Raw genomic sequence first — 27,595 nt, forward strand, 5'->3', positions numbered from 1 at the left:
GCAGTTCAACCAAGGGTGGGGACGCTCCTGTGCTGAGAGGAGAATCCGTCGCCAAAAAAGAAACATCCTGAGAGGCAAAGGAAACCAATGCCTAGAACCTTAAAAAGGTGTGGACAGAAGACCACGTGGCCACCTAGTAAGGCAAAACAGCCGAGGCGCCACAGCGAGCCGCACACGAGGGTCACATGGCCCGAGAAAAAACAAGCATCAACAACAGGAAGGCCTACCCATGGGTAGGCCCCTGAGGAAGACCTACGAGGCCATCCAAGCCAACATTTGGTTATAGGCCGGCCATCCTTTCCTGTGAAAACCAGAAATCTCAGACCACCAATAAGGAGTCCGATTTCCGTAAGGAACCTGAACGGATCACATAAATCCAAAGAGGCCAGACCACAGTCAATGAGGCCACACCAGCCGAGAGGACTGGGGACAGAATGGCCGTACCATAAGTTCCAGAATATGGAACCTGAAAACCACTAAGAAGAAACACAGGGCGAGAGCAACTCCCACCCTGACATGATGCCCTCCAGAAGAGGGAGCCACATGAGAACGCTCCCAATTCAGACACTCTCCTGGTTGATATAAACACCCTGAGAGAAAGAGAGAGCCTAAGCAATAGACCATGTAATGGCTATCACAACCAGCGGTTCCATTGACTGTCCCCGGAGGTAACGAAGAACCACTACTTACTCCCAAGGAGTCCCTAGGGAGGACAAATGGAGGCATAATCAAGAAAACACTCCAAAGGATGAACTGGATACCAGAGTGAAGCAATTCCATATCTTAACCATACTGACAGTGTAGAGATCCGCACTGTCAGGAAGACCAGGCCAAGTGTGAAACCCAAGCCAGCCGGAAGGAATGCCAGAATATCTGGAAATCCTGGACACCGGAGGATTGTATCGACAGGTACAATACCATAAGATTTATGGCTGCCACAGTTTGTGGTAGGTCCCAGCAAAAGCTGATCCATGTGCTCTAATCATTCCAACGATGACAAAGCCAGGGAAGCCGTAAGACCACTGTAAGGACACAGTCAAAGACAAACGACCCAGGTCCAAGGCAAAACCAAGGACCCTGAGACAACAGGTCCGGGCAGTGAAGCATCAGGGATGGAGTATCGATGTAGAGACTCCGAAGATCCAAGTACCCCTGACATCTGGGGCAATCAGGAGCCACCAGCAGGAAAGCATCTCCGTCTCGATTGAAAACACTTCCAAAGACCTCGAGGAAGAAGGGAGACCGGAGAACACAGGTACACAAAGTGGAAGGACCACTTCACCGACAAAGAGTCGCTGAAGTTTGCTTCAGAATCCCCAGAGCTGAACTGTAACACCATAGTGTGATAAAGTCAGAAGGCCATGAGGGTCACCTCAGGGGGGCCCCCCCTGCTCACCAGGAGATGAAACCTCTCTTGGGGAAGAGACTAGTCCCCGGGATGCACGTCGTGACGGCTGAGGACTCCCGCTTCCCAATGGAGAGCTCCTGAAATGAACGCTGCCGAGATGGTCGGGAGGAGACCCTCGGACTATGTCCGAATATGTGACATACCTATCATTGCCACCCAACGAACAGTGTTGCTAAAAAGGAAGCCACTGTCCTGACCCTGTCGGACTGAACCTTTTCAGGTTCACCGGGAAACAAGAGTTATGCCAGAGTAAGTTAATTGACAGGGTGGAATCGACAGACGTCCAACTGCACTAAAAAGGATTCGATCCAGACACTGTCCCTAGCAAAGAAAACCCTGGACGAGATGGCCATAGCCACCCGGACAGGGACCGACTTGCCTCCGGAGAGAGCATCATCGTTTGAACAGTTATCCGACAGAAAAAACTCATTCCATCTGGAGATGAGCCAATTATGGAAAGGCCTGGAATGGAACTGAGCCCATTCCACCATGCATCCCAGAGTGTAAAGACATCTGTCGACTGCGCAGATAACCATGTACTCCTAATGGAAGAGAGGAGATTCCGTCTTACGCCAGAAGAATTCTCAGATTCTGAGAATCCAGCAGGGATCCTAGATGAAGAATACCCAGAGAGGGATGCAGGGAGGACTTTTTCCCCGTTGATTAAACGTCTGCACCCCGAAGAAGCCACAGTCATCCTGACCTGGCCGTAAAGTACCCCGGTGATCCCGCTAAGAGCAGGAGGCCGTCCAGGTACAGGAGCATTGGGATATACTGAACAGAAGAACTGTCAGAAAATCCAAAACGCTGGTAAACCCCTGTGGGGCTGAGGACAGTCCCAACAGGCAGAGCCCGAAAAATTGTAAGTGTTGCTGTGATACAGCAAACCTCAGCCCATGCTGAGGAAAGGTCTCTGTAAGTACCCGTAGGCACGCGTCCTGTATATCCAGTGATACCCTAAAGTCCCCAGGTTCCAAACATCGTATGATGGAGCCTAGGGATTTCCTCCTGAGCCCAGGTAGCTTTAGGAACTGGTTCAGGGAACTGAGACAGAGAATAGGCCAAAGAGGACCATTCAGCCACCGCACCAGAAAGAAAACAGAACAACCAGTCCCTCACTGAGATAGTGGGGATGGCCTAATTAGCTCCGCTTACCGCAACAACTGCATAGCTTTCTGGATCTGTAAGGCCCTTGTAAAGAGGGCGTACCCTCCTACCCACGTAGCCGCGGCAACTTGACACTAATACCGGGCGAACTGAGAAAATCGGTATCTCCCAGTTGTAGGCCTGTCCCGTCAGACTGAAGAGATATCCGTAGGTTCAGAAGCAGGATCGGCTGGCAGTCCAGGCCTGCTCGGTACTGGATATGTCGGCCCTTGTAGATGCCGACAGTCTACGAAGAAACAGACCTTTAGGCTGACCCAGAGGACAAAAAAGACTTAACAGACTTAGTCTGAGGCCTTGTAGTGGGCATAGCTGAAAGCGGTAAACTTGTCGTTAGTAATACTGCCAATGTTACTACAATCTTGTCAAGGTCAGGACCAAACAATATCAACCCTAAAGATGGTATCTGCACCTCTGCATTCCCAGAGCGCAGCCATAGGGTATTACGGAGGATACAGTCGCAGCTGGAACTCTGAAAGTTAGGAGACTGGTATCCAATATAGGCATTTCCACCTATGACAACAGCATATATTACGTGAGCGACCAAATACATTTGAACCCCCGACGTGTTGGAGGGGAAAAAACGTTACAAATGCATCAACCCAATATGCAATAGTATTAACCAACCATGCTATAGCCATGGTAGGATGGGTAACAACTCCTGAAAGCAAGTATACTGATTTCAGGCAGAGTTACCACCTACGGATCCGAAGAATCCGACCACGCAGGAATGGGAGGCGTAGTAACGTCTGTAATCAGACGAGTAACACGCCCATCCCCCCCAGGAGGGGCTCGTGATGACCCTCAGGGAATTTGGGACAGGAGGCCAAACACTGTTGTAACACCTCCTATCTGGCAACAGCCAGAGTCCTGCTATGCGATCCACCCGCTAGTCAGCAACAGGTAACCCGAAGGCACGCAATACTGAGGGTGTATGATACAGGTGCAGGTCAACATTCACTCTAACCAGAATGGACCTGCTACCAGCCCTAAAGCAGGGATAATAATACCTGAAATAGGCTTCCCCCCGTGTAAGAGGGAAAGAGCCCCGAACAGTACCCAGTTCACGGCAGAGCCAACTGGGAAGTAACCACAGGGCGTCAACCACGCCAATTAGCGTTTCGTAGAAAACGACATCCACCCAGGGTGGCTGTTGTGGTAATCCCTGCAAGGGGAATGACAGACTATTGTGGCACCAGGGGGAATTCATATACTGCGAAAAACCCCTGCAGGGAGCGGTAGTCTGTGTCACAGGGGAAGAGTGCAAGAAGCTGCGAGATACCCTGAGATGAAAAGGGCAGTATGGTGAAGTAACCCCAAGTGAGGTACAACAATGGGGCCCGCCCGGCGATCCGCAATTGAGAGGATCCCAAGAAAACAAACCGCCCAAGGGGGTCGTGAAAGAGGCCGGCACCAGATGACGCCACATACAGAACCCTTTATGAGTCAAATCCTCCGCACTAACACCTGCAGCACATGACTTGCAGGATAGTAAAAATGGGTGCAGTATAACGCTCTATCTCCTGGTCAGACATATCTGACCAATCTTGGCGGAAATATTAAGCAGCACTATACTGGTCCTGACTGATGCCAAAAATTAGCTGCAGGGACCCATTTTCAGCGTATGCAACACACAGTTCCATCTAAAATATGGCAACGTGCAGCACGCAACAGTATGTGACAAACCACACAAATATTAACAAGTATATAAATGTGAGGTCTCAGAACCACCCTAAGTACAGCTGTATTAGGGCAGATAAAGAAAAGGGATAGATATACACTGACAGGTGAGAGAATAAAGTACAGTCAGCACTAGCATAAGTCACATACAATGCAGATATATACATATATACATAAACATGTCATATAATATACTGCACTATTACACTGCATTCAACTTACCCAGATTCAGTGTCTGGGAAGGCTACAGCGCTGTGTACACTGACCTGATGGTGAGGTACGCAGGGGGACTGGACTCACTGCCATCCTGAGAGATCTCTGCTGCACCACAGAGATAAAATGGCCGCTGGAGACCTCAGAGGAAGCGTGGCCCGCGGAGGAAGCAGCTCAGCGACGCCAGACTATGGATTCTGAAAGGCGCGCTGAGCTGAGGGGAGGAGCCGCTGTAACAGGGAAGGCTGCCTCCCCTGGCCGGCTATTAACCCCCGGGACGCCGGCTCCCTGCACCGATCGTTAAGTCCCTGGTGGTCTAGTGGACACACGGGGTATGGGGGGCCCGCCGCCACTGCCGGCGCCTCCGGTCTGTCCCCTGAGACCGGAGGCACAGGACTGCATTTGAAATGCGCGGATCACCGCAAGCGGTGATCCGCGACCTTACCTGCTCCCCGTGGATCCAGCAGCAGTCCTGGGCGCCCGCAGAGTCCGGCTAGTACAGACTCTGGGGTCCCGCTGAGATCCCCAGATCTGTACTGGCGTCTCAGCGCCAGCGGGGTGACGGAGCGGCAGCTTAGATGTCCTATGGACAGTCCGACGCTGCCGCTCTGAAGAGTTCAAAGTCCATGAAAAAACTTTGTCCCTAAAAAAATAAAATAAGCTTAGGGGCTGCTAATCAGCTCCCCCTGCGCTAACGGTGACCCGACTCCGGCCGGGCACCAACTTAAACTGAGGTGCCTCTGGCTTGGGGGTGGGGTTATAGGGAGAGTGGACCCAGTGCATCCTGGGAGCTAAAAGCTTTAACTGCGTGGTGCCCGGATTTGGTTCCCAACCTATACCCCAAGGTCAACCCTGTGGACCCCCTATGGACCCTGAAGTAGAAAGCAGTAGTGGGTGTCTCTATGCTGGCTGTGCTGTGGCTGATGTTACAGATGTATACACAGGACTGTGAGGTATTACAGATGTGAGATAGCAGTAGTGGGTGTCTCTATGCTGGCTGTGCTGTGGCTGATGTTACAGATGTATACACAGGACTGTGAGGTATTACAGATGTGAGATAGCAGTAGTGGGTGTCTCTATGCTGGCTGTGCTGTGGCTGATGTTACAGATGTATACACAGGACTGCGAGGTATTATGGATGTGAAAAAGCAGTAGTGGTGTCTCTATACTGGCTGAGCTGTGACTGATGTTACAGATGTATACACAGGACTGTGAGGTATTACAGATGTATACACAGGACTGTGAGATATTACAGATGTGAGATAGCAGTAGTGGGTGTCTCTATGCTGGCTGAGCTGTGGCTGATGTTACAGATGTATACACAGGTCTGTGAGGTATTACATATGTGAGATAGCAGTAGTGGGGGTCTCTATGCTGGCTGAGCTGTGGTTGATGTTACAGATGTATACACAGGACTGTGAGGTATTACAGATGTGAGATAGCAGTAGTGGGTGTCTCTATGCTGGCTGTGTTGTGGCTGATGTTACAGATGTATACACAGGAATGTGAGGTATTACAGATGTGAGATAGCAGTAGTGGGTGTCTATGCTGGCTGAGCTGTGGCTGATGTTACAGATGTATACACAGGACTGTGAGGTATTACAGATGTGAGATAGCAGTAGTGGGTGTCTCTATGCTGGCTGTGCTGATGTTACAGATGTATACACAGGACTGTGAGGTATTACAGATGTGAGATAGCAGTAGTGGGTGTCTCTATGCTGGCTGAGCTGTGGCTGATGTTACAGATGTATACACAGGACTGTGAGGTATTACAGATGTGAGATAGCAGTAGTGGGTGTCTCTATGCTGGCTGAGCTGTGGCTGATGTTACAGATGTATACACAGGACTGTGAGGTATTACAGATGTGAGATAGCAGTAGTGGATGTCTCTATGCTGGCTGAGCTGTGTCTGATGTTACAGATGTATACACAGGACTGTGAGGTATTACAGATGTGAGATAGCAGTAGTGGGTGTCTCTATGCTGGCTGTGCTGTGGCTGATGTTACAGATGTATACACAGGACTGTGAGGTATTACAGATGTGAGATAGCAGTAGTGGATGTCTCTATGCTGGCTGAGCTGTGTCTGATGTTACAGATGTATACACAGGACTGTGAGGTATTACAGATGTGAGATAGCAGTAGTGGGTGTCTCTATGCTGGCTGTACTGTGGCTGATGTTACAGATGTATACACAGGACTGTGAGGTATTACAGATGTGAGATAGCAGTAGTGGTGTCTCTATGCTGGCTGTGCTGTGGCTGATGTTACAGATGTATACACAGGACTGTGAGGTATTACAGATGTGAGATAGCAGTAGTGGGTGTCTCTATGCTGGCTGTGCTGTGGCTGATGTTACAGATGTATACACAGGACTGTGAGGTATTACAGATGTGAGATAGCAGTAGTGGATGTCTCTATGCTGGCTGAGCTGTGTCTGATGTTACAGATGTATACACAGGACTGTGAGGTATTACAGATGTGAGATAGCAGTAGTGGGTGTCTCTATGCTGGCTGTGCTGTGGCTGATGTTACAGATGTATACACAGGACTGTGAGGTATTACAGATGTGAGATAGCAGTAGTGGGTGTCTCTATGCTGGCTGTGCTGTGGCTGATGTTACAGATGTATACACAGGACTGTGAGGTATTACAGATGTGAGATTGCAGTAGTGGGTGTCTCTATGCTGGCTCTGCTGTGGCTGATGTTACAGATGTATACACAGGACTGTGAGGTATTACAGATGTGAGATAGCAGTAGTGGGTGTCTCTATGCTGGCTGTGCTGTGGCTGATGTTACAGATGTATACACAGGACTGTGAGGTATTACAGATGTGAGATAGCAGTAGTGGGTGTCTCTATGCTGGCTGTGCTGTGGCTGATGTTACAGATGTATACACAGGACTGTGAGGTATTACAGATGTGAGATAGCAGTAGTGGGTGTCTCTATGCTGGCTGGGCTGTGGCTGATGTTACAGATGTATACACAGGACTGTGAGGTATTACAGATGTGAGATAGCAGTAGTGGGTGTCTCTATGCTGGCTCTGCTGTGGCTGATGTTACAGATGTATACACAGGACTGTGAGGTATTACAGATGTGAGATAGCAGTAGTGGTGTCTCTATGCTGGCTGTGCTGTGGCTGATGTTACAGATGTATACAGAGGACTGCGAGGTATTATGGATGTGAAAAAGCAGTGGGCATCTCTGTGCTGGCTGAGTGGTGGCAGACATTAGCATATTTTCGCGGCTGCATTGCGTGCGATTACGCAGTTGCGATCCGTGCTGAATCAGGCCCAGTGTCCATAATTAGGAAGTCTACAGTTTACCAATGTTTGTGGCTTAATGGAATAGGGTGCGAGTTGTGAAAAAGTAGCGCTAAACTCGCATTTTCTGTTACATGTTCCTATCATTTTCACTACTCACATGGTGCAAAGTCGCATCCAGGTATTTTCTCTTGGAAAACATACAACTCGCCCAATGTAATAGAGTTTTTAACTCGCACAGAATGACATAAAACTGACAAAGTAATAGACCTGCTTGCAGCTAGAGAGTTTAGCCTGAGCAGCAGAGTCTACAGCAGAGGTCTTTACAGATCAGTGAGATCCGAGGAGGCTTCTGTGTGTAAAAATGTAATAGAAAAAGTAATCCACATAATAACATACGCTCTGTGTATACCACATTTCCTTAATAACCACCAGAGTGTAGATAATTAAAAGATATATTCACCCTAATATTCTGACTGGTAGTAAAGGTCAGACATTGACCATACAAGCAAAAATACCCGCATGGTGGATCCTGTGTCTGGCAACTTGATTCATCCTGCCTTTAATTCCGTTCTGGGACTGTGGTGACTATATCCTGTGATTCATCCTGCCTTTAATTCCGTTCTGGGACTGTGGTGACTATATCCTGTGATTCATCCTGCCTTTAATTCCATTCTGGGACTGTGGTGACTATATCCTGTGATTCATCCTGCCTTTAAATCCATTCTGGGACTGCGGTGACTATATCCTGTGATTCATCCTGCCTTTAATTCCATTCTAGGACTGTGGTGACTATATCTGTGATTCATCCTGCCTTTAATTCCATTCTGGGACTGCGGTGACTAGATCCTGTGACTCATCCTGCCTTTAATTCCATTCTGGGACTGTGGTGACTATATCCTGTGATTCATCCTGCCTTTAATTCCATTCTGGGACTGTGGTGACTATATCCTGTGATTCATCCTGCCTTTAATTCCATTCTGGGACTGTGGTGACTATATCCTGTGATTCATCCTGCCTTTAATTCCATTCTGGGACTGTGGTGACTATATCCTGTGATTCATCCTGCCTTTAATTCCGTTCTAGGACTGTGGTGACTATATCCTGTGATTCATCCTGCCTTTAATTCCATTCTGGGAATGCGGTGACTATATCCTGTGATTCATCCTGCCTTTAATTCCATTCTGGGAATGCGGTGACTATATCCTGTGATTCATCCTGCCTTTAATTCCATTCTGGGACTGCGGTGACTATATCCTGTGATTCATCCTGCCTTTAATTCCGTTCTGGGACTGTGGTGACTATATCCTGTGATTCATCCTGCCTTTAATTCCGTTCTAGGACTGCGGTGACTATATCCTGTGATTCATCCTGCCTTTAATTCCATTCTGGGACTGCGGTGACTATATCCTGTGATTCATCCTGCCTTTAATTCCGTTCTGGGACTGCGGTGACTATATCCTGTGATTCATCCTGCCTTTAATTCCGTTCTGGGACTGCGGTGACTATATCCTGTGATTCATCCTGCCTTTAATTCCATTCTAGGACTGCGGTGACTATATCCTGTGAAGCTGTTGTGCCTGTTTGGAGTATTTTATGCTTCTTTATCTGTGTATATTGTGAGTACAAATTTGTATTAGAATATCCCCTTTTAAAAGGATAACTGCACTATATTTGGCTTCTTGTGTCTCCCCTAACCTATATACAAGGGAATGGGAGACATTTGGGTTTATCCCCACAGACCTTCAAACAAGTGGAAACTCCCAGTCAGAATATTAGGGTGAATATATCTTTTAATTATCTACACTCTGGTGGTTATTAAGGAAATGTGGTATACACAGAGCGCATGTTATTATGTGGATTACTTTTCCTATTACTGTTTAATTTGGAAATGCACATATGAATGCACGTTTTCACATGATTTATGCTGCACTGTCATTTTAATTGCGCCCTATTTCAGAATATTTTTTCACAGATGTAAAATGTAAGTGTAAAAAATGTTCATAACCAGGACTGGCATTTTGAACAATGGGAAAAAAGATGTAGGGGTCCCTTGTATTTTACACAACCAGCACCGGGCTCTTTCTAGCGGGGGTTTAAAGCCACAGCTGGGGGACATGCTTCACTGGGTCCCCCGGCCAAAGCATTCATCACCTTCATTTTGTCAGCCATGGCCGGCGATTCTTTGGGAAATGGGGACCCCCCCAATAAAGGGGTCCCCCCTCCCGGGGACACCCCAGGGTGATAGCCCGGGGCTATTCCCCACACCCCTGGTGGCGGGGATTGTGAGGTTACTAAGTGGTGTAAAAAATAGAATAAAAATGGAATTTTACAGGGGGACTACTGCTATTTACAATAAGAGAAATGTACGTAACACCTAAACTATTGTAGTGGACAGTTCTCATTTTCTTCGTGTTCGGTGAGTAATGCAGGAGACTGGACAGACAAAGGTCCTCATTCAGAGCCGTACGCTCTGAGCAGAGCGCACGCTCTGAATGAGGGCCGGACTCCATGAAAATGGAGCGTCCTCCTGGACGCTCGTATAGCTGTGGGTCACCACCCACAGGCTATACAAGCGTGCATTGTGATGGCCGCAATGGTCGTGACCATCGCGACCATCGAATTTGCGAGCCGGAGCCTGCGGTTGAGGTTTTCAACCGCAAGCTCCGGAGTGATTTTGGCTCTATCAGAGCCAAAATCACTCCCACTGATATCACTAGTGATGTCAGTGGGCCGGCTTTTGACGGGAGGCACGCCCCCGGCACGCCCACCAAAGGGGGCGTGCTGTCAATCAACATTGACAGCACGCCCCCTTTGATCGGACACAACGAGCGAAGGACTTTCCTTCGCTCGTTGCGTCTGGCACATGCGCACGACGGAGCTCCCTCCGTCGTGCGCATGCTCAGTCCATAACATCGACCCACTTGCGAGCGGACAGCCGCTCGCGAGTGGGTCTGAATCAAGCCCAAAGTCCTGCTCATACCTGGTGTTATTTATCCACATCAAAGCTGTTTACACAGAGTTACATTTATACTGTATACACTAAAACCAGCGCCAGAGATTATCTTGTATTGTATATCCGTCTTTGGGAATCTTCCGTTTATCTCCTGCTGTCTTTAGATGCTGTGGCGCCAGCCATTCCTGCTATGACCCTATATAGCTGTAGGTATATGCCTGGGAACGATCGCCACCACCTCCAAGCTTTACATCTCAGGGAACAATATTATAAATATTATACATGCAATTTTCTCTCCTCTGAATCTCAATACAAGGAGCACAAGCCTGCCTGTCCTGTTACCAACCCCCAGCGTCTCTCCCATGCCCATCATGATGTGGGGTCCATACTCTACCCCTAGTGTGATGGCAACAAACATCAATAGCACAGCGGCACTGTATCTTACTGCATGAGCGTTCTTATAATACGGCAATATAATATAATCAGTAAACGTGAGGTACCCTCACCTGGCAAATCCTTGTGGTAGCTCCCCCAGCCCATACAGAGGATACAGGTACGGGCTCTTGCCGTATCTTGCCAAAGACTCACTGTACAGCTTGATACGATTGATGGTTTCCAGACATGGCTGATCCAGATAACTGAAAGCATATGGTGTATATATGTAAGGACTTAAATCCACAGACACACCTCAATCCACACAACCAAAGCCCTAACCACCTCCGGTCCAAAAAGCCAAGCCACTTTATGACCACTAACCATCAAAAAACTTATGAAGCACCTATATGTCCAGCCATGGGCGTAAGTAAGTATTTGAAGGTCCCATAGCAAAAGTGTGTAAGGGCCCCTATGTACCACCTAATAGTGAAAAATGGACATAACACATGTAACTATGACAAGGAAGATGGGCCCCATAGCAGCTGCCCCCTTACACCTATGGTAGTTACACCCATGTGACAAGGAAGATGACCCCCTCAGCTCTGGGCCCTATAGCAGCTGCTCCCCTTACACCTATGGTAGTTACACCCATGTGACAAGGAAGATGCCCCCTCAGCTCTGGGCCCTATAACAGCTGCACCCCTTACACCTATGGTAGTTACACCCATGTGACAAGTAAGATGGCCCCCTCAGCTCTGGGCCCCATAGCAGCTGTACCCCTTACACCTATGGTAGTTACACCCATGTGACAAGGAAGATGGCCCCTAAGCTCTGGGCCCTATAGCAGCTGCTCCCCTTACACCTATGGTAGTTACACCCATGTGACAAGGAAGATGACCCCCTCAGCACTGGGCCCTATAGCAGCTGCACCCCTTACACCTATGGTAGTTACACTCATGTGATAAGGAAGATGACCCCCTCAGCTCTGGGCCCTATAGCAGCTGCTCCCCTTACACCTATGGTAGTTACACCCATGTGACAAGGAAGATGACCCCCTCAGCTCTGGGCCCTATAGCAGCTGCTCCCCTTACACCTATGGTAGTTACACCCATGTGACAAGGAAGATGACCCCCTCAGCTCTGGGCCCTATAGCAGCTGCACCCCTTACACCTATGGTAGTTACACTCATGTGATAAGGAAGATGACCCCCTCAGCTCTGGGCCCTATAGCAGCTGCTCTTTTTACACCTATGGTAGTTACACCCCTGTGACAAGGAAGATGACCCCCTCAGCTCTGGGCCCTATAACAGCTGCACCCCTTACACCTATGGTAGTTACACCCATGTGATAAGGAAGATGTCCCCTCAGCTCTGGGCCCTATAGCAGCTGCTCCCCTTACACCTATGGTAGTTACACCCATGTGACAAGGAAGATGACCCCCTCAGCTCTGGGCCCTATAGCAGCTGCACCCCTTACACCTATGGTAGTTACACTCATGTGATAAGGAAGATGTCCCCTCAGCTCTGGGCCCTATAGCAGCTGCTCCCCTTACACCTATGGTAGTTACACCCATGTGACAAGGAAGATGGGTCCCCCTCAGCTCTGGGCCCTATAGTAGCTGCCCTCCTTACACCTATGGTAGTTACACCCATGTGACAAGGAAGATGGGCCCCTCAGCTCTGGGCCCTATAGTAGCTGCCCTCCTTACACCTATGGTAGTTACACCCATGTGACAAGGAAGATGCCCCCCTCAGCTCTGGGCCCTATAGTAGCTGCACCCCTTACACCTATGGTAGTTACACCCATGTGACAAGGAAGATGGCCCCCTCAGCTCTGGGCCCTATAGCAGCTGCACCCCTTACACCTATGGTAGTTACACCCATGTGACAAGGAAGATGGGCCCCACAGCTCTGGGCCCCATAGCAGCTGCCCCCTTACACCTATGGTAGTTACACCCATGTGACAAGGAAGATGGGTCCCCCTCAGCTCTGGGCCCTATAGTAGCTGCCCTCCTTACACCTTTGGTAGTTACACCCATGTGACAAGGAAGATGGCCCCTCAGCTCTGGGCCCTATAGCAGCTGCACCCCTTACACCTATGGTAGTTACACCCATGTGACAAGGAAGATGGGCCCCTCAGCTCTGGGCCCTATAGCAGCTGCCCCCTTACACCTATGGTAGTTACACCCATGTGACAAGGAAGATGTCCCCTCAGCTCTGAGCCCTATAGCAGCTGCCCCCTTACACCTATGGTAGTTACACCCATGTGACAAGGAAGATGGGCCCCTCAGCTCTGAGCCCTATAGCAGCTGCACCCCTTACACCTATGGTAGTTACACTCATGTGACAAGGAAGATGGCCTCCTCGGCTCTGGGCCCTATAGCAGCTGCTCCCCTTACACCTATGGTAGTTACACTCATGTGACAAGGAAGATGGACGCCCTCAGCTCTGGGCCCCATAGCAGCTGCCCCCTTACACCTATGGTAGTTACACCCATGTGACAAGGAAGATGGCCCCTCAGCTCTGGGCCCTCTAGCAGCTGCCCCCTTACACCTATGGTAGTTACACTCATGTGACAAGGAAGATGGCCGCTCAGCTCTGGGCCCTATAGCAGCTGCCCCCTTACACCTATGGTAGTTACACCCATGTGACAAGGAAGATGGGTCCCCCTCAGCTCTGAGCCCTATAGCAGCTGCACCCCTTACACCTATGGTAGTTACACCCATGTGACAAGGAAGATGTCCCCTCAGCTCTGAGCCCTATAGCAGCTGCCCCCTTACACCTATGGTAGTTACACCCATGTGACAAGGAAGATGGGCCCCTCAGCTCTGAGCCCTATAGCAGCTGCACCCCTTACACCTATGGTAGTTACACTCATGTGACAAGGAAGATGGCCTCCTCGGCTCTGGGCCCTATAGCAGCTGCTCCCCTTACACCTATGGTAGTTACACTCATGTGACAAGGAAGATGGACGCCCTCAGCTCTGGGCCCCATAGCAGCTGCCCCCTTACACCTATGGTAGTTACACCCATGTGACAAGGAAGATGGCCCCTCAGCTCTGGGCCCTCTAGCAGCTGCCCCCTTACACCTATGGTAGTTACACTCATGTGACAAGGAAGATGGCCGCTCAGCTCTGGGCCCTATAGCAGCTGCCCCCTTACACCTATGGTAGTTACACTCATGTGACAAGGAAGATGGGCCCTCTAGCAGCTGCCCCCTTACACCTATGGTAGTTACACTCATGTGACAAGGAAGATGGCCCCTCAGCTCTGGGCCCTATAGCAGCTGCCCCCTTACACCTATGGTAGTTACACCCATGTGACAAGGAAGATGGGCCCTCTAGCAGCTGCCCCCTTACACCTATGGTAGTTACACTCGTGACAAGGAAGATGGCCCCTCAGCTCTGGGTCCTATAGCAGCTGCACCCCTTACACCTATGGTAGCTACACCCATGTGACAAGGAAGATGGCCCCTAAGCTCTGGGCCCTATAGCAGCTTCTCCCCTTACACCTATGGTGGTTACACCCATGTGACAAGGAAGATGCCCCCTCAGCTCTGAGCCCTATAGCAGCTGCTCCCCTTACACCTATGGTAGTTACACCCATGTGACAAGGATGATGGCCCCTCAGCTCTGGGCCCTATAGCAGCTGCTCCCCTTACAACTATGGTAGTTACACCCATGTGACAAGGATGATGGCCCCTCAGCTCTGGGCCCTATAGCAGCTGCCCCCTTACACCTATGGTGGTTACACCCATGTGACAAGGAAGATGCCCCCTCAGCTCTGAGCCCTATAGCAGCTGCTCCCCTTACACCTATGGTAGTTACACCAATGTGACAAGGATGATGGCCCCTCAGCTCTGGGCCCTATAGCAGCTGCCCCCCTTACACCTATGGTAGTTACACCCATGTGACAAGTAAGATGGCCCCCTCAGCTCTGGGCACTATAGCAGCTGCCCCCTTACACCTATGGTAGTTACACCCATGTGACAAGGAAGATGCCCCTCAGCTCTAGGCCCTATAACAACTGCCCCACGTATAACAATGGTAGTTAAACCCATGTGACAAGGAAGATGGCCCCCTCAGCTCTGGGCCCTATAGCAGCTGCCCCCTTACACCTATGGTAGTTACACCCATGTGACAAGGAAGATGTCCCCTCAGCTCTGGGCCCTATAGCAGCTGCCCCCTTACACCTATGGTAGTTACAACCATGTGACAAGGAAGATGGGTCCCCCTCAGCTCTGAGCCCTATAGCAGCTGCACCCCTTACACCTATGGTAGTTACACCCATGTGACAAGGAAGATGGCCCTTCAGCTCTGGGCACTATAGCAGCTGCTCCCCTTACACCTATGGTAGTTACACCCATGTGACAAGGAAGATGGCCCCTCTGCTCTGGGCCCTATAGCAGCTGCTCCCCTTACACCTATGGTAGTTACACCCATGTGACAAGGAAGATGGGCCCCTCAGCTCTGGGTCCTATAGCAGCTGCTCCCCTTACACCTATGGTGACAAGGAAGATGCCCCTCAGCTCTGGGCCCCATAGCAGCTGTACCCCTTACACCTATGGTAGTTACACCCATGTGACAAGGAAGATGGCCCCCTCAGCTCTGGGCCCTATAGCAGCTGCACCCCTTACACCTATGGTAGTTACACCCATGTGAAATGGAAGATGGCCCCTCAGCTCTGGGCCCTATAGCAGCTGCCCCCTTACACCTATGGTAGTTACACCCATGTGTCAAGGAAGATGGGTCCCCCTCAGCTCTGGGCCCTATAGCAGCTGCCCCCTTACACCTATGGTAGTTACACCCATGTGACAAGGAAGATGTCCCCTCAGCTCTGAGCCCTATAGCAGCTGCACCCCTTACACCTATGGTAGTTCCACCAGTGTCTCCAGCCACATCCTACCTTATACTTCTGCCCTCTCCTCTTTGCCAATAACGGTTCTTTGCCTCTCATCTGATGACCATATCCCATTACCTAGACTCTCTTCACCCACCTCCGAAATTAAAAAAAAAACAACCTGCGTCTAATTAGCATAATTATGTAGTGACGACACAGGGAAGAGGGCCCTGTTCATATGAGGTTACAATCTACAAGGGATATGGATGAACAATATAGGAAGAAGAGGGCACAGACTACAGAGTAAGGCGGATGGAAGGAGGGATAATAAGGGTATACTTGAAGGCTGAATGAGAGACTAATGGAGAGAAGGAAGGCGTTGCACAGGATAGGAGAAGCCCAGGAGAAATCCTGAATGTGAGCGGGACGTGGTGATCATGAAGGAGGAGAGGCATGAGAGGGAGTATGCAAGGTAATGAGGCTGGAGATGTACAGATGAGCAGTGAGGTAAGGAAGCTGGAGGCATAGGGAAGAGCAGTGAGGTATTGAGGCTGGTGGTGTAGGGAGGAGCAGGGAAGAAATTAACCTAGAGATGAGGGAGGAGCAGTGAGGAAATGAGGCAGGAGATGTAGAGAAGAGCGGTAAGGTAATGAGGCTGGAGGTGTCAGGAGGAGCAGTAAGGAGGAGATGAGGCTGGACATGTAGGAAGGAGCGGTGAGGAAATGAGGCAGGAGATGTAGGGAAGAGCGGTGAGGAGATGAGGCTGGACATGTAGGGAGAGCGGTAAGGTAATAAGGCTGGACATGTAGGGAGGAGATGAGGCTGGACATATAGGAAGGAGCAGTGAGGAAATGAGGCTGGAGTTATAGGGAACAGCTGTAAGGAAATGAGGCTGGATAGGCAGGGAGAAGCAGTCAGGAAATGAGGCTGGAGTTGTAGGGAGGAGTGTGTGAGGTAATGCGGCTAGAAATGTAGGGAGCAGTAAGGAGATGAGGCTGGACATGTAGGAACCAGTGGTAAGGAGATATGGTTGGAGATGTCAGGAGGAGCAGCCAGTAAATTAGGATGGAGATGTCAGGAGGAGCAGTCAGGAAATAAGGTTGGAGACTTCAGGAGGAGCAGTCAGTAAATGAGGATGGAGGTGTCAGGAGGAGCAGTCAGGAAATAAGGTTGGAGATGTAAGTAGGGGCAGTCAGGAAATGAGGATGGAGGTGTCAGGAGGAGCAGTCAGGAAATTAGATTGGAGATGTAAGTAGGGGCAGTCAGGAAATGAGGTTGGAGATGCAGGAGGAGCAGTCAGTAACTGAGGATGGAGATTTCAGGAGGAGCAGTCAGTAACTGAGGATGGAGATTTCAGGAGGAGCAGTCAGTAACTGAGGATGGAGATTTCAGGAGGAGCAGTCAGTAAATGAGGATGGAGGTGTCAGGAGGAGCAGTCAGTAACTGAGGATGGAGATTTCAGGAGGAGCAGTCAGTAAATGAGGATGGAGGTATCAGGAGGAGCAGTCAAGAAATAAGGTTGGAGATGTAAGTAGGGGCAGTCAGGAAATGAGGATGGAGGTGTCAGGAGGAGCATTTAGGAAATGAGATTGGAGATGTAAGTAGGGGCAGTCAGAAAATGAGGATGGAGATGACAGGAGGAGCAGTCAGGAAATAAGGTTGGAGACTTCAGGAGGAGCAGTCAGTAAATGAGGATGGAGGTGTCAGGAGGAGCAGTCAGGAAATAAGGTTGGAGATGTAAGTAGGGGCAGTCAGGAAATGAGGTTGGAGATGCAGGAGGAGCAGTCAGTAACTGAGGATGGAGATTTCAGGAGGAGCAGTCAGTAAATGAGGATGGAGGTGTCAGGAGGAGCAGTCAGTAACTGAGGATGGAGATTTCAGGAGGAGCAGTCAGTAAATGAGGATGGAGGTGTCAAGAGCAGCAGTCAGGAAATAAGGTTGGAGATGTAAGTAGGGGCAGTCAGGAAATGAGGTTGGAGATGTAGGGAGGAGCTTGTCAGCTTTACTATTACACAGCAATTTAGAATTGAGTTTGGATACACCCCTTCCAAATCTAAATCTCTCTGCGCATTTTACATTTGCCCCCTCCACCCCCCCTCACCTGGGGGCCAGCATGGTTTTACCCAGGTGCAGTGTTATTGGCCCTTTTTTGCTATGCTCCCGCCTTAGAATCAGCCCCTATGCATTCAATGTTCACAGTACTTGGTGAATAAACCACCTACTCATCAGTTCGATACAGCGCCAGTGCATGACCTGTGAAGTCAATGACATCCTGTCCTAAGTCAAATTTCTTGTATACATCTCGCATGTTGGTGCTTTTTGGGTCCACCCCTTCTAAGGTCTTCGGGTCATTCTCATCAAAATTGGCTACAAAGACCAGAAACTTGCGGAAACGTCGTTTCTCGAACATGCCCATGAGGTCTGCAGAAAAAGTAACAAGCTCAGAGACTCTAGAGAGGTGGTGAAGGGTGAGCCATGGCCCCACTTCCCACAGATTAGAACCTGGTATGTGGGAAAACTGGTGCAAGTGAAAAGTTGGTTTTACACAAAAGCAACCGTCCAGATGGTGTAAGAATAACACTAAACATGACAAGTGTGCTGTTAATATTTTTAGTACAGTAAAACACTATTAATAGGTCTGGAGATTCACTTACTGGAGGCCAAAGCCTCTGTCTCAGTTGACGGCACTTTGTAGATCTTTCCTCCTTTGTACACAAAACTTCCTTCTACCACTTTGAAATCCAGATAGCGGGTGACCTCAGTGTACAGCAGCATTTTCACCAATTGCCCTGGAAAGATCAAAAGAAAACCAGTATAATTATGTGCTAGTAGGTGCTAAAGCTGTTCCGCTAATGTCATGTCAGAAGAAAGACTCTAGTATGTCTTTCAGGTGAGCTTATATCCTCTTTACACATGCATACAAACTGGACAGTGGAATCATTACATACAGGTGGAGCAGTGTTTAGTGCACATTCTAAATTAACTGCAGTGTAGATGTCACAGTTACACTAATTTAAATGGGAAAGATGTAATAAGTTAAACAAGTAAGTTAAATGCTGCAATAATGCATGCGCCATCTGTACAGGCCGAATTATATACTTATATATGATACTTGCTTAGCAGTACAAGAAAACACTGAATATTTGTGTCAGTAAAATGAGGGGAACTGGAGAACACTGGGGTGGTGGTGGTGGGGGGTGTGGAGCTTGGCACTTTCATTCGTAGTTAATTTGAACGTGGCTCCTCCCCCTCTATACCCCACCTGATCTCAGATAACTTTAACCAAACAGAAGCAGCGACGAAAAGGAGAGAGGAATAGAAACAAATGGGAGAAAACGCCAACTAACTGACAGAAGACTTCACAACTGCAAACAGCCGTAACCCAAACACAGCAGCGCTGGGAGGACGTCCAGTGTCCCCATGGAATCGGAAAGATGGATTTTACTGGTAAGTACAAAAATCCTGTCTTCTCCTTCATCCACTGGAGGACACTGGAGTACATTGGACGATGTCCCAAAGCAATCTTCACGGGCGGGAGTGCGCTATGCCTGCAAAAAGTAGCGTCCGTGGATGCAAAAGTGTAAAAATGGTAGAATTTGGCAGGAGTGTGTATGGAAAAACAAGAGATATGGTAAGAACTTACCTTTGTTATCTCTGTTTCCATGAAGTCCTTAGGGTCCACAGGGATACCTTGGGGTATAGGCTTCATCCATGGGCATCACACCTCAATCTCACCCTCATTAGACGACCAGTCATCCTCATCATATTGTGTGGATGGATATGACAATAATGGTCTTTTAGCAGGTCTAGGTGGATCCTGCAGTGTAGTATTCTGCACCGTAGCTGACACAGAATTAGCCTAAACAGGGTCTGCTGGAGTAAGAACTTGTTGAGGGGGGCACTGCGCCATTACCATCTGTGCTAGAACCCCTAGTACGGGAGACGGGACTACCGCCTGTTGTGCGAACCCCAATTGGGGAAACACGGGGGGGCTGTCAGCCTATTCACAAGGACATTCAAGGCCTGTGCAAAACATGCCCAAGGTGGTTCCTGGGAGGTGCTGGGTACAGCAGAGGTACCAGGAATGGCCAAACATGCAGCACATAACCCATCCTGAAGTACCGCCTCTCCCCCACGCCTGCTTTACATCCGGAGCAGGAAAACAGGAGAGGTGCTCCCATAGACACAGAATCCTCACTGGACATATTGGTATGTGACTCTCCCACAGTAATAAACACTTTAAACTGTGAGGCAGATTCCCGCCCTGACAGTACTGTCACCGAGAGGGCTGAACCGGAAGAATTAGGGATAGTAAAATGGCTGACAGGAGAAGTATCAGACACACAGCGCTAGTATAAAGTCACATACAATGCAGAAATTGTCTGCACTAATTGCACTATCCACTACACAGAGCAGCAGCCCAGTAGTGATAGCGCTACATACGCTGACCTTGTATTATGGAGGAGAGGTATGTAAGGGGCACCCAGGCTCCGCACCCTGCACCAGCGTCTGCTCATCTAAAATGGCCGCCAGAGGAATCAAGGGAGGCGGGCCCTGGAGAGGATCGCTGCCTCAGCCCGCCAAAACCTCAGTGGATGGCGCTGAGAGCAGCGAGGGGAGGGGCCTCCTATGCTGAATAGGAAAGGCGTCCTCCCCTGGCAGGCCATTAACCCCCGGGAAGCTGGAGCGCTTCCATAACGCATCCAGCCCCTGGTGGTCTAGTGTGAGTGCAGGCTTGGTGCCTGGCTCCACTATACTGCCGTCCCCAGGGAGCCCCCAGCCCTGGGGACACTGGACAGCGTAACAGCGGATGCCTAACGCAGATGCCCGCTGCTTACCTTATGATGCCCCCCGTAGGTCCGGCCACAATCCAAGACCCACGGGGGTTCCGCTAATTGGAACCCCCAAGAGCCCCCCGAGTTCCCCGGATCGCTACCGGTGGTCGGCGCTGGCAGGGGTATCGGAGCGGTAGCATGGACGTCCGCTGGACTGTCCATTCTACTGCTCTTGAAGATCTTCAGGGGCTGTGAAACACAGCCCCCGTGTGCGGTAAGCCAGCTCCGGCCGGGCACCTACTGAAACTGAGGTGCCTTGGCCTTGGGGCGGGGTATAGGAGTGGGCCTGGTGCATCCTGGGATGACAGATTTAACTGTGTGGTGCCCATGGCCGAAGCCTATACCCAAGGTATCCCTGCGGATCCCTAAGGACCCTGGAGTAGAAATTCAGGTGGCAGCCGGACACAACAGAGCGGCAGATGTCCCATGATGAGCTGCTCAAGAGGCGCCCACAGACCGAGTGGAATAAGCCGAAACTCTGGAAGGCCATGGTTGGAGCCGGGCAATGTATGCCTGTCGAATAACCGCCCGAAGCCACTGTGAGACTGTTTGCTTTGGAGCCGCCAACCTTGTTTGTGGGAATCATAGATGACAAGCAAGTCGGACGTTTTGCGTACGGCCAAAGTACGGGAAACGTACTACTGAAAGGCCCGAACCACATCCAAGGGATGACCGGAAGACTCGTCACTGGGAAGAACCAGAACCACAATAGGTTGATTGATGTGGAATTTCGTGACGACCTAAGGCAAGAAGGAGTGGAGCTCCGGCCAGTCGCCATGAAGAACCAGATAGGCAGAGCAATAGGACAAGGCATTTAGCTCAGGCAATCTCTTGTCGGAGGCAGCTGCTAGGAGGAAGACAGTCTTCCAAGTAAGGAATTTCAAGTCCACAGTGTCAGGCGGTTCAAAAGAGATCAGATTGCAAAAACATCTTCAAGTACCACGAATCCATCGGAAGAAGAAACGGGGGGTTGGATACGGAGGACCCCCTGCATAAACGTAGGCAACTCAGGAAGTAAGGCCAAGTGGTGCTGGAAAAAGACAGACCATGCCGAAGTATCCCAGGTGCAGACTCACATGCAGTGGTAGTGTGCTGCCGAGACTAGCTTGTGAGACAGCCTCGGGAATACCCTTCGCCCTCAGGATGGAGGCCTCAACAACCACACCTTTAATGTAGCCGAGGTAAGATGGGGTGGAGGAATGACCCTTATTGCAGCAAGTCTAGATGAAGTGGAAGAGGCCATGGTTTGTCTATCAGAAGATTTCATAGGTGCGAGTTCCACGACTGACATGGCCAATCCGGAGACAACGGAACCAGTCGCTCGAACCAGTAGATCCAACTAAAGGATCAGCATTTAAGCGACTGCTGCCAGAGCTGCCGTAGTTCTTGTTCTGGAGCAGTAAAGAGGGACCTTGTGGTTGAGGCAGGCCACTGTAAGATCGACGTCCGTTAGGCCCAATCGTGCTACCAGAACCTGGAAGATATTCTGAAAGAAAGACCACTTCTCAGGGTAAAGATCTTGTGGGCTGAGGCCACCTGCCTCCCAATTTTCGACCCAGAGAATGAATACAGCCACTATGGCCGGTACATGACATTCTGCACAATGGAGGATGCGTGCCGTCTACTAAGAGACTCTTTGAACCTCCTTGTCGATGGATGCATGTCATCACCGTGGCATTGTCTGACTAGACTCCCTGGTGCTGTTGAGCTGCCAGTAAGGCGTGGAAGATGGTCCAGGACATTGATGGACAGCAGCGCTTCCTGCCGAGACCAAGTGCCCTGAAACTGATCTGGAGAAGCACCAAATCAAAACTTTGCATACTTCTGTCCATGTTCATCGACATCCAATCCCAGATTGTGAATGGACGACCATCATGGAGATGTTTGGTGTCCAACCACCAGAGGAGGGACAGACAGGCCTTAGGGGAGAGGCGAATGAGAGCCGTCCCACTTGGACAGCAGGTCCAATTGAAACTCCTTGGAGCGGAACCTGCCGAACGGGATAGCCGCAAAGGAGGAGGCAAGCTTCCCCAAAAGATGCATGCACAAGTGGACGAAAACAGTCCGTTTCCTGAGAACCAGTATCACTAGCGACTGAATAGCCAGAATCTTGGATGTGTCGGACAATATCCCTAGAAATAGAAGTCTGAGATATAATCAGATTGGACTTTTTGAAATTTACAATCCACTCATGATATATAAATGTGAAGCATTAGATGGACATGAGAGTGAAGGAAGTCAACAATCAGGGACTTTGGACCTCATTCAGACCCGGTCGCAAGCGTTGAGCGCTCGCAACCGGGTCGATGTTTAGGCCCTGCGCAAGCCCCGGAGCGGGAGAGAAATTCTCTCGCTCCGGAGCTCACTACAAAAGGGGCGGCTGTCGATGTTGAACGACAGCTCGACCCGTTTTGTAGGCGTGGCGGGGGGGTGGTTTCACAAACGGAGGCGTTCCTTAAGGAACGCCTGACGTTTTGTGGGCGGCCGCACTGACATCAGCAGTGATGTCAGTGGGGAGCTTCCTGCTCGATCAGAGCAGGAAGCTCCCTGGGGCTTGCGGTTGTCGAGACCCAACCTTAGGGTCTCGTCGCAAGCCCCAATGGTCGCGATGGTCTTGACCATCGCGACCTGACCATCAACCTGGTCGGTCGCTAAAGCTGAGGGTGGTACACAGCTGAGCTAGTGACTAGGAGGCCGCACTTGAAAATTCAAGCGGCCGCCCTCATTCAGAGCGAGCGCTCGCTTCTTGCGACCGCCTCTGAATGAGGGCCTTTATCAGTGGATTATTGAGGTAAGGGACAATCATTACACCCAACGGATGAAAGTGAGCCACCATTATAACCATCACTTTGGTAAATACTTATGGAGTTAGGAGGCCGAAGGGAGGGCTCTGAATTGAAAGTAGGTGTCCTGTATCACAAAAGGAAGGATTGATAAGGTTCCCAGATAAAGATGTGTAAATAAGCATCCAGAATATCCAGAAGTTCTCCTTGTTCCATGCACACTATCACGGATCGCACAGACTCCATCTTGAATTTCTGGAAATGCAAATGCACTTTTTGGGAATATGAGATTGAGCATGGATCGTACCAAGTCGTCGAACTGTAGTACTTTTGATTAAAAGCCTTGTGATTTCTGACCCATTGGTACTTGGATGACCACCCCAATATGCTTGTTCACAGCCTCCTTCTAGGCCAAGTGTTTTTGGCGAGAGGTCGGGAGACCTGTGGAAAAGAACCTCTGAGGAGGACGGCCGAGAAATTCTACTTTGTACCCTACATATAGGATACTCCAAACACAGGCATTGGAATAAGTTTAAAAACTATTTTTTTTCAAACGAAGATGCGCGCCCACCACAGGGTCCCTATGTGGGAAGATAACCAGTCATGCAGATAGGTCTGGCATCCGGCCAAAGAGTGGGCCAGGATTGACAGCCATTTGATTTTCCACCCCAGGTGGAGGGAGACTAACCCCGGAACCATAAAAAAAAACACAACTTACTCCAGGTTCTAAAGGAGCAAAAGGAAGGCCAGAATAAGACCTAGGTTTGGAGACAGAGGTAGGTAAAAAGAAACTGTTGCCAATATCCCTCCTCCCTCCCACCCTCTGGCCAGACCAGTTGTTATGTCCAGCTCCAGCCCAAACAAAATCTGCCCCAGAAAAAGAGTTTATAAAGGAACGCTTGGATTCAGCATCAACTTGCCATGTCCGCCGCCAAAGAGCTCTGCGAGCTGCAATGGTGGAAGCAGAAACCTTGGAACAGGCCAGGCCTGCGTCTATAGCATCCTCTCCAAGATAAGTATCGAACTTCATGATGAGCTCAACCAGAGGAATATTAGCCCGAGGAACACCTGAGTGATGGCTGTCTGCGAGAAGATCTGCCCATTTTCCGACAGCCTTATTTACAAAGGCTGAGACCAAAATGGGCCTAAAGGAAACTCCCATAGCTACATAGATGGACTTAAGTATAGACTCAAGCTTTCGATCCGAACCTTCAAACAGCAAAGTAGATCCTGGTACCAAGATAGTAGTCTTTTTGGACAACCGGGAAACTAAGGGACCCATCAAGGGATATGTCCTGGGTCTGAAGTGGGTAAAGAGTTATTGAACTTGAAATCCGTATGCATCCATGCTGTGTACAGCAAGTCCTCCAACTGAGGAAAGGAAGGAAAAGTAACTAGTTGTTTTCACTTTCTCTTGAAGAGCAACACCTACTGAGACTCCGGGGAGTCAGCATCGGAGATGTTCAACATCTGGCGTACTGCCTTGATTAAGGAGGAGGAAAGATCCAGATCTCATTCTTCTGGAGGATCCTCTTCCCACTGAGGTTGTCCAAATAGGGAACAACAGCAATACCTTGGCAACAATCTGGGAGACGTGGATAAACCGAATGGCAGGGCCTGGAATTGAAAATGACTGTCTCCTACCATAAAGTGGAGCAACCGCTGATGACCTTGTGTAGATAGGCATAGGGACTCCAAGAATTCCCCTTCCAACATGGAGCTGATGACGGAAAATATGGATTCCATCTTGAAGTGTGCCAACTATACACTAGTGGGCAAAATTGTGGAAACCTTTTGGAAAATGTGTGCTTTTAGGGTTTAATTGCGTATAACTGCATTATTTTTAAACAAAATCATATGAAGGTGTATATCACTAGAAAGATCATTTTATACATACTATAATGCAGTTCACCGCAATGAATTATCATTATTGCATAAAAAGTTATAGCTAAATAAAGATAGGGAGCACATTTGAAGATACTAGAATTTATAGTAAAACATCTTATGTAGTTGTTTGATTAACACTAAATTGGTCACTGTTTTTTATGTGTTTTTTTACTTTCATTTCTTGAAGTGAGCTGTGTAACTTATTTAGGATGACAAGCAAAGTAAAAAGAGTTGACTATTTTACGTGAAGAAAGTAACCAAAGGAGGGATTTCAAAACTGTGGAATAAGTATCAACAGACTCAGTCGATTCAAAACCAAACTGGTAAAGGTAGGAAAAGATCCACAACACCAGGGCCGGCCTTGCACACCGCCACGCTCGGCCCTGCACACCGCCACGCTCGGCCCTGCACACCGCCACGCTCGGCCCTGCACACCGCCACGCTCGGCCCTGCACACCCCCACGCTCGGCCCTGCACACCCCCACGCTCGGCCCTGCACACCCCCACGCTCGGCCCTGCACACCGCCACGCTCGGCCCTGCACACCCCCACGCTCGGCCCTGCACACCCCCACGCTCGGCCCTGCACACCGCCACGCTCGGCCCTGCACACCGCCACGCTCGGCCCTGCACACCCCCACGCTCGGCCCTGCACACCCCCACGCTCGGCCCTGCACACCGCCACGCTCGGCCCTGCACACCACCACGCTCGGCCCTGCACACCGCCACGCTCGGCCCTGCACACCACCGTGCTGTGATAGAATAATGAAAAAACTGCGCTTGAGTGACAGAAGAAAACCATCTGCGGTAAATCAAAATGATTTACGTGAATGTGGCCTAAATATCAGTGCCAGGGCTGTTTTACGCAGACTTCAGTATTTTGTATTAAACGCCAGAACTCCAAGGAAAAAGCCGCTTTTATCTCTCAAACAAAGACAGAAAAGATTAGAATTGGGTAAAAAGAATATTAATTGCTCAGAAGAAAAGTGGAACTGTCTCATCTAGAGTCACAAAACCAGAATATCCATATTTGGTAGTGATGGAATGAAATATGTCCACAGAAGACTTGGAGAAGATTTGCTACCTGAGTGCACAACTCCTACTGTGAAGCATCCAGTTCGTATTATACTGTGCGGATGTAGGACAACAAAAGGTGTGGGACGAATTTGTGTGATCTAGACACCTTAAATAGCAGCAAATACATCAGTGTCCGCAGTGTGGGGAAGGGGGGCGGCTGGGGTGAGCACACACTGCTGCTCTGCGTGGCAAAGCAGCGGGTGAATAGAAGCCATTCACATGCACACAGCATCTATTCACAGTGCAGAGAGAGTCTGGGGGCAGCCCAGCATCTCTGAGAGTACTGAGCACACCAGCACAATGACTGAAACGGGGGTGATGTAAGGATCCGCCCCTTTTCCCTAGGCCCCACCCCCTTTCCTGACACAAGTGCGCCTTCGGCACGCCAAGGGTCCCGACCCGCTGGCCACCAATGTTGGGAGGTATGTAATTGCAGCAAAAGGCTTCCAAACTAAGGGTCTGATTCAGAGCCGGACGCTATTTGCGGACGGTCGTTCCAAAAAAGGGGCCGGCTATTTAAATTGAGCGCTCGCTCTTTGCGGTTTGTTGACGCCTCTATGTCTGAGCGAGCGAACAAAAAATGAGCTCACTATTTTGTAAAGACGCCACTTTGACGTTCGCATCACACGTCATCTCCGGTATTTATTAGATTAATCGGGTACATAGAAAAGCATCTGAACTGCTTGCCGTGCTTGTGGTAGGTTTTTCTTACCGCTATCACTGCGAACAGTTCAGGCTAAAAGAAGTGACGTGGTCGATGACGCTCCTTTACTAATTATGCACTCCCATTAAATGCCCTTTTGACCGTTAGGCACGCCTGCGTTCGGATCTCCACTCCCCCTTTTTCAAGCACCTTCCCGTTACCACCCACAAACGGTACATTCTGTCAATCACATTAGCAGCCCCTCGCTGTTTTGCGAGCGCACGATTTCCGACTGCAATGACTGGTTTGCGCATGCGCATTACGACCCATACGCAGATGTGCGAACATCGCTCAGAGTGAACGAGCGGCTCTGAATCAGGCCCTAAGTACTAATGGATATTGTGCAAAACTAAGAAATGTACTTTCCCACAGTTCAGTACGTATAACTGGTTTCAAAATAAATATCGCATTTTGTTA

At 49.7% G+C, this 27,595-nt stretch overlaps 1 protein-coding gene across 1 annotated transcript in view; it reads right to left on the minus strand.

The window, feature by feature from the left end:
- Nucleotides 1-27,595, minus strand: part of GDI1 (GDP dissociation inhibitor 1) — a 108,951-nt gene that overhangs the window by 29,785 nt on the left and 51,571 nt on the right. The window contains exons 4-6 of the mRNA XM_088459659.1: nucleotides 18,550-18,684; nucleotides 18,118-18,316; nucleotides 11,191-11,322 (exon numbers count right to left, since the gene is read on the minus strand). Of these exons, the coding sequence (XP_088315785.1) occupies nucleotides 11,191-11,322; nucleotides 18,118-18,316; nucleotides 18,550-18,684 (466 nt within the window). The remainder of the gene's footprint in view (nucleotides 1-11,190; nucleotides 11,323-18,117; nucleotides 18,317-18,549; nucleotides 18,685-27,595) is intronic.

This window comes from Taudactylus pleione, unplaced genomic scaffold (genome assembly GCF_031769625.1).
Source record: "Taudactylus pleione unplaced genomic scaffold, aTauple2 ptg000925l, whole genome shotgun sequence".
Taxonomy (NCBI): domain Eukaryota; kingdom Metazoa; phylum Chordata; class Amphibia; order Anura; family Myobatrachidae; genus Taudactylus; species Taudactylus pleione.